We start from the raw sequence: 13,707 nt of genomic DNA, 5'->3' as shown, positions 1-13,707 counted from the left end.
GTATTATTGTGAATGGCCATTCCGCTGGTTTTGTCTACTTCAAGAATTTTGTGGCTTTTGTTCCATGTAACATTCAAAAGACTGTATGTATAGTTCATCTTAATGTGGTTTTCTTTAGTTCTGTGGATGATTAAAAGTCATTTCAAAATGTGCACTGCTGACCCTTAAAACTGCAACACCATGTAGACAGCATGCATCAAGCATCAAATTAGAATGAAGTGTTCTACATGCTTTGATAGGTAAGTGATAAGCATTACAGAGGGCTGACACAGAGTAAGCAGAGTAACATCATTTATAAATGGAACTTTGATTTTACATTCACCAATTTTATGTTTCTCGTGATCAATACTAAAAATTACCCAATTTTACATTTCTTCCTTGTAATATTTACCACTATTCTGCATTCTTAATCAGTGTCTTGCTTGACTTCATCCTGTTTTCTTCCTATTGACATTTGATGTGACTGAATGAGATAAATGACTCAAAAGACTGGTATTAAATATTCTATGCCATTGCGGAGAGCAGAGACTTGAGAGAGGAAACACTGACATAATCCATGATTGGCTTTGCCAACACAGCTTGCAACATTTAGCTTAAATAAACAATTATGATAGAACTACTGCTAGCTTGGGGCTGCAATGGTAAAACATGACAGTAAAGCAAAGTGTTCCAGACCAAGACAATATGTGATGAAGGGGCTCAGCTGCCACCTTTTCTTGTGCCATTTATAAGTCAGTCTCATCTTTTTACATTTACTTCCAATGTACTATATTCAGCAACAATATAGATAATCAACATTTGAAATTCAAACACTGAGTCTCAAAAAATATGCTTGATCAGAATCAAGGAAACATCAGCCAGGCTAGTGAGCTCTTATCGGCTGATGACTTGTTACATAGCCCAACAGCCAGCACAGCCACTACACCATACTAACACATTTCGTTTACTAACAACATAATAAATTTAGAGACCTTACCCTATGAAACATTCGAAATTTCTGAAGTACTGGATTATAAAGTATAAAACAGGCAAAGAATCTGTAAATCAAAGTTGGTGCACGAATTTTAGTCTCCTCGTAGGTAACAATTTTATCAACTCTCATCATGCCAACTGACATAACCTAATGGCAAATCCATCAACAAACAAGAAAGAAATTCCGAAATTTTATATAATATAATATACCCATTAGAAAAAAGTGGGTTTTGCCACTAGTAATACTGTAGGGTACGTAACTGAAAAACCTATCACTTTTGCTAATGATGTGCGAAGTAATTGAGCCATTTTGAGGGTTCTTTAGTTTTATGTTCACCTCAAAAATAGCAAAAATTTATAGCCTACATGATGAAATAAGCTGAAAACTGTAAAATATAGTGAAAACTGCCAGATTGCAACATCTCATTTGTGACATCTAGGATGTTTGTTTTCCATGTGCAGCCAAAACCTGTAGAGCATGGGGATGTCACATTAACACATTGGCTTCTAGCATACAGTGAGATGAACAGCAAGCTACTCGGTGGGTTGTTCCAAAGTATGGCTGATGTGATCACTGTATAGCAAATGGAGTGACTGCAGCTTCCACTTAGGTTTAATTTAAACTGTTATACCTCATACACCCTTCACTACTATGCATTAATTTTACTTATAGTAGTACTGGTCAGAGCCTGTCAATAGAAACCAACACATATCATGCCTCTATCGAATGCAGCCAATGAAGGCTACTACTCCATTTGCTATGTGTGACACCACAATTAACAGGACGTGTTCAGTCAACATTTGTGCAATGGCTTTGTCATCTTTGTTGCAGTCCTCAATGGTGTTTAATGCATTGTGATGGCAGACAGATTGTTATAAATGTAACAGATTTCTGGGATAGAGAAACACTGAAATACTGAAATCACAGCAGACGTAACTTTATTTCATATTTATTGGTATAAATAAGTACCATATGTCAAGGGAAACTTGTGTGTGTATATGTGCTATCGCAAAACCGTTTTTACACTACAGCAAGCAACGAGCTCGAAGTGCAAACTGCGCACATATGCAATACTGCGGAATGCTCCAATTTGACCACCAAGCACAGTGAACAAGGAAAAGTTTACAAGCAGTATACTAGAGAGCACTGCACTCATGTCACCAGAGTACTATGCACTGCCATTGGCCTCACATGTTAGATTCTGACTTTCAACGGCTTCACAGTTTTTGTTTCAATTCACCATGATCACCAATTTCTGCTTTTTTCTGGGTGAGCACAAAGGAAAAATATCTAAAAAATGTGTGTTTTGACGATGCTGAGGTGCTTTTCCAGAACATGTCGAGCCTTGACAATTCTGTTTTTGTGAAAGGGGAGTTTAAAGAGGACTGGGGCAGCACTGATAATTTGGATTGAGGAGGGAGGAATGCCAGAGTAATAGGTGCAGTTGTGTGAACCACTGTGCCAATGTGGCTCAGTGGCTAACACACCTGTCTAGTAAGCGAGAGACCCGGTTTCAATTTGTGGCGTTGGTACAAATTTTCACTTGTCTCTTCAGTCTATACACATAAAAAAATGTAGTTATGTGGTCATAGCATGTCAGAAAATAGCTTGATTACCTTTCACCCAGATATAAATTTAAATTTTTTGACAAGTTTTTACTTGCTGTTACACATCTATGATTTTTTAAGAACTGATGAAATTCATTACCACAAATTATTGTATAAACATTGTACTGTACATTTAATTTCTGTCACTTATACAGATTTTATTGGAGAGGATTATGATTGTTATTTGTTTATGTCAATTACATATGTTTTGCTTGTATTTTAGGGGTTTTAACTTTTTCCTGATTCTGAATTTTCCTCAATTTGAGTCTGCACCACACAATAATGTAAAATAGGGGTTTCACTGTAGTCAGAAAATAAGGAATGATTACACATTGGATTTCTCCTTCAGAAATCACCATGAAATAAATGTTGGTTGTTTGAAGGTCATGTAATGTCTTGTGTAAGAAAAAGAAACATCTATCAGCACTTTTAGTGGGATGATCTAGAAATATCAAGACTGGTTTATCAATCTAAATATTGCTGCTTGCAATGCTATGGATCCCATGACTGTCAAGCAAATATGGAACCAATGGCCTCAGGAAAGCAATACTCAGCACCATGCCTGATCTCAGTGACACGTATTGTTCACTTGACTATGCAAAATCATTCGGCCATGTCACGTACCATGAGTCAACAAATGAGTTTGTTTGTAGCAAGATAAGTATCCACATGGTTAGTATGGTGACATTTGGAGTATCATCAGCTGTCAGTGGAGCGACCATTGTTTCAGCTTCCCTTGACACAGCAGAAAAGGTAGGTATGTTGCTAGTCCTGTGTCCAACAACAACAATGGACAGAGAAGTGGCACCATGTTGTCTTTTCAGATGAGTCCCAGTTATGTGAACAGCAACACAGTACATACATATCTCTGTGGAGAGGCTTTGAAGGTAATGGACATTGCCAGATTGCATCTGTCACCATCAGCACCTGTCACATGCCCAGCAGCTAGCTTGATAGTCTGGAGGGTAACAACATAATCACCTTAGGCTCCAATCTGGAGAGCTGTCATTACATTTTGTTAAGGTCAGTGACTGTTTCCTGTCTTTTAGGTTTCTGTGATGTAATTTTTAAACTAGATAACACAAGGTCACACATTTCCCATGGTATCCAGATTTACCTTGATACAGAGGATGTCAGACTGTTACCTTGACCAGTATTATCTCCAGATATTTTACCCATTGAAAACATCTGGTCACAAGATCAATTCAACTTGATGCCCAGCTGGGTTAGAACCACAGCTGATGCCAGAGATGGCAAGTCTTTGTACAAAATTTTGCATCCTGGTCATTCCCAAATCACTCTTGTATTCTTCCCGTCATACCATATATTCATAATAAGAAAGTTTCATTATTTTCTCTCTTTTCTGGTGTTACTATTTTAATGGCCAGCAGAGTATATATTGTGCACATTTATGGGTAGATTTTGAAAAGGAACCAGTTGTTATTTAGGCTGACAGGGTAGTAACATATGAATCACTAGTGATTTGCAGGTGTTTCGTAGAGAGAGAAATGATGTTCTTGCAATTTTTTTATTTACTTGGATTCTGATCATCAGATACTTTCTCTTTCTTTATAAGTTTCATGCCAAAAGCTTTATGACTGTCAAAACTGAAATTACTACAGTAAGAGGATTGTTGTAATATACAAGAACATTCAAGGTAATACCAGGAATCACACTGACAATAAGTAAGGTATTCCAAGAGCAACAATGGGAAACATGATGATGATGATGATGTTTGGTTAGTGGGGTGCTCAACTGCGTGGTTAGCGCCCGTACAATTTCCCAACCTTTGCTCAGTCCAATTTCGCCACTTTCCTGGATGATGATGAAATGATGAGGACAACACAAACACCCAGTCATCTCGAGGCAGGTGAAAATCCCTGACCCCGCCGGGAATCGAACCCGGGACCCCGTGCTCGGGAAGCGAGAACGCTACCGTGAGACCACGAGCGGTGGACGGGAAACATGTAAAAGCATCAGCTGCTAAGAAACCATATAAGATGAAGGAACATCTTGGAGTGTTTTGGTGGAGAGCACTAAACATACAGAGAGAAAGACACATTCTGGTTATCTGATAGGCTTACTTGAAACTGAGTCAAGCATTATCAGTAGCACTAGAAGATATAAACTACAGTTATCATGTGAAAAGATCTTACAAAATTACCTGAACATTGCTTTCATGAAACCGTTTTTAAATATGTATCTTTGTTGATGATTATGACAACTCTTCTACATATTCAGAAGTTGGACAAAAATATGGAAAAACTGTGAGAGAAATACATGTTTTAACATAAATGCAGCCTACAGGTTGCATTGTTGTATTTGACCAAGAACAACACAATGCCTCCACTGCATTGTAAGTGACAGTAGCAGTCAGAACTGCTACGTTGGGGAAATTTGTCTTCTCCGATAGCAACCAGTCAAACTTCAGAGTCAAGCAGGTGAACTATACAGCAAAGAACCAGGGGTCACTCTGGTAGATGACAGCCAGAAGGTAAACATGTCCACCAAGCCAGCATGTGGCAACAATATCATCACAAGAGATCACTGGCCCCACAAACCTACTGCCTCCGCAGGGTCATGCGGCCTCAAATAGACTCAGCTGTACCTTTCTGCCTTACTGGTATTTAGGCTGGTGCCCAGGCTGGGCTAAAGAGCTTATTTCTAAATGAGCTTTCAGGGCCAGGCACCAAACGCAGTAGCAGTTCTTCAATCAGTCTTGCGAAGCAACCAGGAAAATCTTCGATGCTCTCCATGGAGCACTCAATACTGTGACCAGACTTTGCCAAGACATGGTGTCTGCACTGTGGAAATTTGGATTAGTTTATCCACATCCCTCTGCCGGCTTCACAGGATTTGAGGCACATGTCATGCTCCTCCCCTTGGTTATGCCCTGCTTTTTCAAAGCACTCCTTGTTCCTTGTGCACTCCAGGATAAGTTTCAGAGTGAGCTCCAAAGCCTGCAAGATGAGGGCAACTTGACCCCAGTCCCCAACAGTTAGTGGGCCACTCCCATCATCATTATGGCAAAACCGAAGATTCGCTAAAGATTTGTAGATACTTCAAAACCACTGATTAATGGTCAGCCCTTAACTGATGTCTACTGTGTACCTAGAATAGAAGACATTATGGTGCCCCTCATGGGCAGTGAGATCTTTGCAAAAATTTATTTGCACGACACATATTTCCAACTCCCACTGCATCAAAAAAGTCTTGTTCGTCAATGCTCCATTTTGATTTTTCTGGTGTAATTGGTTCCCCTTTAGCATTGCTATTGCACTGGCTATCTATCAACACTATTTAGAACACACATTACAGCTGCTGAGGATTGCCAATCACTTAGATGAAATTACAGTGTCTGGTAAAAATACCCAATATTTAGCCGCCAACCTTGACTCATTATCTGATGTGCTCAAATGGCAATCTCAAGTGTAATGTGGACAAATGCTACAAATACTGTTTCTTGTACCACAAGTAGAATATTTCAGACATATGTTCAATGCATCAGGATGCGGCCCACATCACACTACATCCAGCTGTCCAGGCACTCCCAGCCCCCAATGACACTAAACAACTAAAATCTGTTCTTGGACAATTCAACTAGTATAAAAATTCATTTCTTACACAGCAGCCGTCACAGAACATTTCCATCAGCTGCTGCAAAAAAAGTACAATTAGACTTCTTCATGTAACGAAGTTGTCCAGGATCTCAAACAAGCTCTTCCTCATTCAGTATGTTGCACTGTCTATGGCTCTTCCAATCCCTTAACTGTGGTGGCAGATGCATTGTACTATGGTTTGGGAGTGGTGCTGTTCCAAGAGGTTGATATGGTGGAATGCTCTACTGAGGATTCTCCAAGGCACTGACACAAGCGCAACATAATTACAGCTAAATAGAGAAGGAAGTCTTGGCTATTGCAATATTCCAAACCAGAACAGCACGTCATATCTAGCAGTCAGCATTGTCCTAGTAAGGGTATATCTACGACATTCGGTATAGGTCCATGATGCAGCACATCAATGCTGATCTCCTCTCACGACTGCTCCTTGGACAAGACCTGGAGTTCATCTTGGTGCCAGAGATGTGCTCCCAACAAAGATACCAAAGCATAAATAGTGGTGATGAACTTATGTCTGGATTTGATAGTCATTGTCCACCAATATTTAGATGGCCCAGTCATTCAGAAAGTAATTTGATTAGTGGACCATGGTTGGTCAGTGAATCGCGAATGAGTGGACCACCCGCAAGAGCAAGCATACTGGTATTATAAAAACAAACTATCAGCTCTCAATGGCATTCTATTGCTTCAGGGAGACAATGGTTGCACCTGAGCAGTGATGCCAAAAACCCTCAGACAACACATCTTGACGCTCTTCCAAGAAGGTCACTGACTCACCATGATGTATATGGGAAAGGTATTGACAATTACACTGCTAAAATGGCTGCAGCATGCACCACATGTCGGAACAAACAGGCAGCCAGTGCAGTGATATCCTCCCTGGCTGGACGCATTATCACCATGGTCTCTCCTCCACTTAAGACTTTGCTGGCACTTTTTAGCATTATCCTTGTTAAGTGTCACTGATGCAAGCAGTGATTTCCATATGTGTTTCGAATGTCCTCGACATTCTTGGCGAAAACAATGCAAGTACTGGCTCACATTTTTTCCATCACAATACTTCCAGAAACTATGGTGACAGATAATGCTCCCCAGTTTATACACTCACTTAATTTGGCACTTTTTGTTTGGACATGGCACTGCCTGGATGCATACAAAACCCTTCCATCCAGCATTCAGTGGCCTTGTGGAGACATTCATCCTCATATTCCAGACACAAATAGCCAAGCTGCATGAGCACCTTGCGTTGGATGAGGCAGCCACATTGTTCTTAGTCTCCTACTGCTCATCTCCACAAGATGGGACTAGTCCACATGAAGACTGCATGGTAGGCCCAATCAATCACAGTTCCTGATTATTCACCCAACTGCCCTTCAATTACCTTCCTGGTAATGGAACTGACACAGATACTCCCTACAGGATGAGGGCTGGGTACTCGTCTTCTCCAAGGGCCACCAGCAATGGGTGCTGGCAGTTGTAATACATATCAACTAGATGCATCCTTGCAGTGCATCGACCCCTCCGGCTGGAAATCTTTCACAAAGTTTTTTGTTGCAGTGTCAAGACACCTTCAGCACCAAGGACCATTGACAGCAACCTCAAGCCACCACTGCAGCAGGATATGCAGCCTCCAGGTGCCAATGACATCAGCCCTCCCACAATCTAGGTGTCCACAGGGGGGGGAGGGGGGGGGGGAGGGGGTGTATTATGCTTTGTCAGGACCATTCGCACTCTTGCAAAGTAACTAGTGTCAAGCAGGTGGCCACACAGCAAAGCTGCAAGGAACACTACAGCAGACAAATGTGCCCACTGGGCCAGCAGGTGGCATCGTGATCACCACAAAAGATCACTGGCCCCACGGACCTACTTGTCTCTGCGGCAGGGGCACACAGCCTCAAACAGATCTGGCTGTATTCTGGCACCTTCATGGTATTTAGGCTGGCATCCAGACTGTACCATTGTACCATGCAGTTCATTCCTCATGAGCTCTCTGGTCCTGAGGCTGACCACAATAGTGGTCCATCAATCACAGTCTTGCTAAGGAACCAACAGGTTCTTCAGTGCCTTATTTCAGCCAGGAATCTCCTCTACATGAGGCAACCAGTGCTGTCACCAGGCTTGGCAAGATGTGATCTCTGTGCCAGGGACATGTGTGGACTATGGTACTGGTGGTCATAATATCTTCACCAGGGACATGTGTGGACTATGGTACTGGCCGTCATAATGCTTGGTGTCATTAACTTTTTCATTCCAAAGTGAATTCAGGAATAAACTTTGACACTTCTTGGATCATCAGCTAAACAAACAGTTACTGTGCCATTCAAGTCCAACTCTGACTTAGCCACATACTGTCAATGTAAAACCTTATTCCAAGAATGAGATCTGAATTCAGGGAAAGCGGAAAACCATCATCCTCTAAGTCAAAATACAGACAAAATTGTGTGTTGACTGATCATGACATATGGTCATTGATAAGAGCGGTGATGAAAAATAAGAGGACAACAGCTGCAAAAGTCACTGTAGAACTGAATGTCACACTCACAAAACCTGTCAGCACCAAAACAACATGAAGAGAGCTCCATAAGCATGGAATTGCAGGGTGAGCTAGACTTTCAAAACCACACAACAGTGATGCAAATCTCCATAACAGGAATACATGGTACTGAAGCGACAAAACCTGGGCTATGGAAAGTGTCATTTGGTTGAATGTGTCCTGTTTCACACTATTTCTAACTTCTGGTTGAGTTTACATCCCAAGAATGAAACATGGCAGAGATTCAGAGAAGATTTGGGCAGCCATATCATGGTATTTCATGAACACCATGGTGACACTGCAAGATCGCTTTACTGCCAAGGAACATGTGACCATTTTTACTGATCAAGTCGATCCTGTGGTACAATGTTTGTTCCCCAATGATGACCCTGTGTTCCACGATGACAGGGCACCTGATCACACAACATGTGTTACCCAGGCATTGTTTTGTGAGCGTGAGGATGAGCTGCCACATCTCCCCTGGTCACCAAAGTCACCATATCTCAATGTTAGTCAGCCTTTGTGGTCTACTTGGAAGTGATGGGTGCATAATCACTATCCATCTGCATCACTGTTACTTGAATTTGCCACTATTTTTCAGGAAGAATGGTGTAAGATACCCTAGAAAACCATACAGAACCTGTATTTATCTGTTACAACATGACTAGAATGCCAATAGGTTTCCTACACCATATTTGGCATGGTGAAGTCTTGTGTTTTTGGTGTTTCCATATTTTTGTCCATCCCCTGTATATGCTGTTTGTTAGAGAAGATAAAGTTAAAGAATATGAACAATAATCCAGTGAAATAATTATCGACCTGTAAGTAGATAGGACAGTCTTCTACAGAACAAATTGTTGTAGGGAAGAATCTTTTCAATTGCACTGAATTAAGGAATATTAAAAACACTCATTGTGAGGTGAAATAATGTATCTTTGAGAAGGAAATGACAAATATCTCCCAATATAAGAAAAGAAATCTCAGTGTTTTAGTTGGCAGGAAATGTACACAATAAACACATAATTTACTTAAGTTTCTCTGATAACAAATTGTAAAATACTAGCAAAAGTTCTCCAAAGCTAAAAATCAATCTTATGGTTTCGATAAATCACTAATATTTAGTCACTGAAGTAGAAGACTTTAGTCACTGAAGTAGAAGAGTATGGAAGCTATAGAAATCAATACACACGTTAATGATTTATTTCATTGTGTTCTATAACTTGTTTCCTGCAAATAATTATTATTTAACAAAGTAGCCTGGAATTTTTTTAAAAAATTGAAATTAATCCTCTAGTCAGTTTAATAATGAATAAACATATTGTTGCTATACAATTTAACAATTAACTCGAATAACATGAATATAACACAACTGTCCAGAAAAATGTATGTTTTATTTCTCTCTGATCTGCTGTGTAAATAAAACAGTGTGAAATACTTAGGGTTGTTTGACATGGTTTTGGAATGTCACTGCCAATGAAGGACTGGTATACAGGTTCAGGTCTTAAGCAAACACATAATTTCTGCTTTTTACAAACGTTCATCATGGCATATATACTACTAAAGAGCAAAAATATGTCAACTTAGCAAAATTCCTAAGTCTACGATTAAGCTGATCTCTCTTTTACAGCCTTTCAGCCAAGAAATTGGGAGAATATCCAAGGTTTGTAAGATATAGAGAGGAAGCTTTGAGATGGTCCATGAGATGTGCTCACACACTGAAATCGGCAGTAAACTGCCTGTGAAAGAGAAAATAACATCACTGAATCTCAGTGTTGTGCACCGTGTTAACTTAAAACAAATTTTCATTCTGCTGAGTGTGTAACTTTCTTAGACCACAATGCTAGAATACTTTGGCTCCCTTAACTGTAGTCATTATTCGGGGTTAGTATCAACTCTATGCAACTGAATAATGTAGCCTATTTTTATTTAATTTGGATATCTGCCTTTAGAGACAAATTTATGAGGCTGCAGGTGGTATACAATTCAGCTGCTGTTTTAGGTAAATATAAAAAGCTATTTAGCGGTTGTGGTGTAGTACATAATCTTATATAACTAGTCACACTTGAACCACATATTTATGTCATGACATACTTGTATGGCTTTGTCAGGTATCAAGGAACACTTTGATGTATGTTTTGATTATGCTAACTAATTATAGCTTCATCCAGATAACAAATATTTGTCAACCTCACTCTCAAAACTTATATTTTATCTCTACTATTATTCCACTTTGCTCAAATGAAGTTTATATTTACAGTCTTCAGTTACATCATCATACAATTTTCTGACATCACCACACTAAATAAGAAAGTAGCTCTTTTAATCTCTGCAATAACAAAACTTTTTGATCCTGTGATAAATATTATTATTACAATATACTTTATCAATTGTCTTCAATTGATCATTGGTATTAACAACATTATATTTACTACAAAACAGTTTCACTCTGTACAAGACACTTCTCTCCTGATTATATGGAGAAAATCAACAAAAAATGTATTATAGAACACATTCCCACTTTCCTTTCACAGATCTGTCTTGCCAGCTGCATAAACACAACTCTCTTACTTCTTTACACTCTGCTGAACAGAAATGATGGAATTGCCACTACAAAGTATGTCACTACAAAGATATTTAGCCCTTCGGAACAATCTGTCCATCTGATTAACTACTTACAACTCTACAGTGATTTGAAAGTAGGTGTTTGTGAAACTCAACAGAATTATCTCATTTATGACACAGGATGAAAATGAGATGTGAGCATTTTCATACACTAATAATATGGCATCTTGGTTTCTCAGTTAAACTGACTGATGATGTCAAAGGTTTAAGAGGCACGCATTAAAAGTGTGGCTACAAAATTGTTCATGGAGCAAATAGATACATTGTACAGCAAGAGGAGACATTTACAAAGGAAATTAAGGAAACTCACCTGTAAACTTGTGTAGCTGGAGAAAGTCCTCTTCATCCCAAAACGAAACTTGTCATGATCATTCACATGGCGATGCCTTAGCAGCAGTGCACGCATCACGGTTGGCTTATCCTCTGCTTCTATCAGTTCATCAATCACCATTTGTTCAACAACTCTGTAAGCTACTCCAGGGAGATCTCTCTCCTCAAGATCAAGTAGCACAACACCTGTGGAATGATAAATAGATGTGGCAGTCTTGTCCATCACCGTTCTTAATGCAAACATGGATTATCCTCTGCTTCTCTCAGTTCATCAAGCACTTCACATGTTCAACATTTGCCATCCACTTTCGGAGTATTTCCTGACATTTGTGACATCATGTGTCTTATATTAAATTACTTGTCTCGGCTTCATCTACTTCACTTCAGAGGTGTTTAAATGTTAAAAATTACTTGTCTTGGCTTCATCTACTTCACTTCAGAGGTGTTAAAACATTAATAAGAATCACCCTGTATATTTTTAACATTCAGTATAATATTGAGATACATCACACATTTATGTACACCAAACAATGGAAAGTCCAGGATGAAATAACAACAGTATTATGAAAAGGATAGATTTCCACCCACCAAACAGAGGAGATGCTGAGTCATAGACAGGCACAAAGAAAAGACTACAATATAATTAAGCTTTCATTCAAAACACCTTTTTTGGAAATACAGACATACATTCACACAAGCACAACTCACATATACGTGACCACAAACTTTGGTTGCTGTGGCCAGACTGTGGACAGCAACGGTCTTTTTTCAAAAAGGATGGAATGGATGAAGTATGATGGAGCAGGGTCAATAGTGACAGGTAAAACTAACTAAAAATCATGTGAAAACACAGTGACATAAAAGAGGAAAATAAATAAAAAGATGATAATAGTGGGTTCAAATGGTTCAAATGGCTCTGAGCACTATGGGACTTAACGTCTATGGTCATCAGTCCCCTATAACTTAGAACTACTTAAACCTAACTAACCGAAGGACATCGCACAACACCCAGTCATCACGAGGCAGAGAAAATCCCTGACCCCGCCGGGAATCGAACCCGGGAACCCGGGCGTGGGAAGCGAGAACGCTACCGCACTATCACGAGCTGCGGGCTGATAATAGTGGGATGCAAGTCAGTGGGTGGATATATATGAAAAGGGGAGCAGGGGCAGCAGATGTAAATGGATTGGATAAGGTTTGTGTGTGGTGCTACAATAAGGGAAGAGAGAGAGAGAGAGAGAGAGAGAGAGAGAGAGAGAGAGAGAGAGAGAGAGAGGAGAGGTTGATAAGGTCGAGATTCAACAAGACAGAAAATAACGAGTGAAGGTATGTGACAGTGAGGGAGGAAGTGTGATCAATCTGAAAGTCTAGATTCAACAATTCTGTGTGGCACTGGAAGGTATGGAAAATAACAAGCAAAAATATATGACAGTAAGGGACAAAGTGTGATGAATATGAAGGCCTATGAACAATTATATCAGTGGAAATAATGTAGGATATGAGATGCTGCACCAGTTTGGAAGGTGACAGATAAAACACAGAAAAGAAGAGAAAGAAAAGGACAGACACAGAGTCTAGTAATGCTTTAGAGAATAGCAACAAAGGAAAGCAGCACTGATTTGGAGGATGGAAGAAATTCTGTGGAGCAAAATCAAACAATGGAAAGTCCAGGACAGAACAACAAAAATATTATGACAAGGACACTTTGCTATTTACCATATAGAGGACATATTGAGTTACAGACATGCACAACAAAAAGACTGTCATACATTTAAAGTTTTGGTCAAAAGGCCTTCTTTGGAAATGAGAAACACACACGCATTCACATAAGCACAACTCACATACTCATGATGCTCTCCCTGGCTGCTGTGGCTGGCCTGTGGACAGCAGGTGCTGTCAGGCCACAGTAGCCGGGGCTGGAGACTGTTTTGTGCATATGTATGTGTGTGTGTGTGTGTGTGTGTGTGTGTGTGTGTGTGTGTGAGAGAGAGAGAGAGAGAGAGAGAGAGAGAGAGAGAGAGA

The 13,707-nt window shown here is 39.8% G+C and overlaps 1 protein-coding gene across 2 annotated transcripts in view; it reads right to left on the bottom strand.

Moving 5' to 3' along the window:
* Positions 1-13,707, bottom strand: part of LOC126187587 (band 3 anion transport protein) — a 588,329-nt gene that overhangs the window by 136,574 nt on the left and 438,048 nt on the right. For both annotated transcript variants that reach the window (XM_049928766.1, XM_049928767.1), the window contains one exon: positions 11,666-11,871. In XM_049928766.1, coding sequence (XP_049784723.1) covers positions 11,666-11,871 — 206 coding nt within the window. The remainder of the gene's footprint in view (positions 1-11,665; positions 11,872-13,707) is intronic.

Source organism: Schistocerca cancellata, chromosome 5 (genome assembly GCF_023864275.1).
Source record: "Schistocerca cancellata isolate TAMUIC-IGC-003103 chromosome 5, iqSchCanc2.1, whole genome shotgun sequence".
Taxonomy (NCBI): domain Eukaryota; kingdom Metazoa; phylum Arthropoda; class Insecta; order Orthoptera; family Acrididae; genus Schistocerca; species Schistocerca cancellata.
Note: the sequence above shows the minus strand (reverse complement) of the source record. Positions and strands in the feature narration are given on the sequence as shown.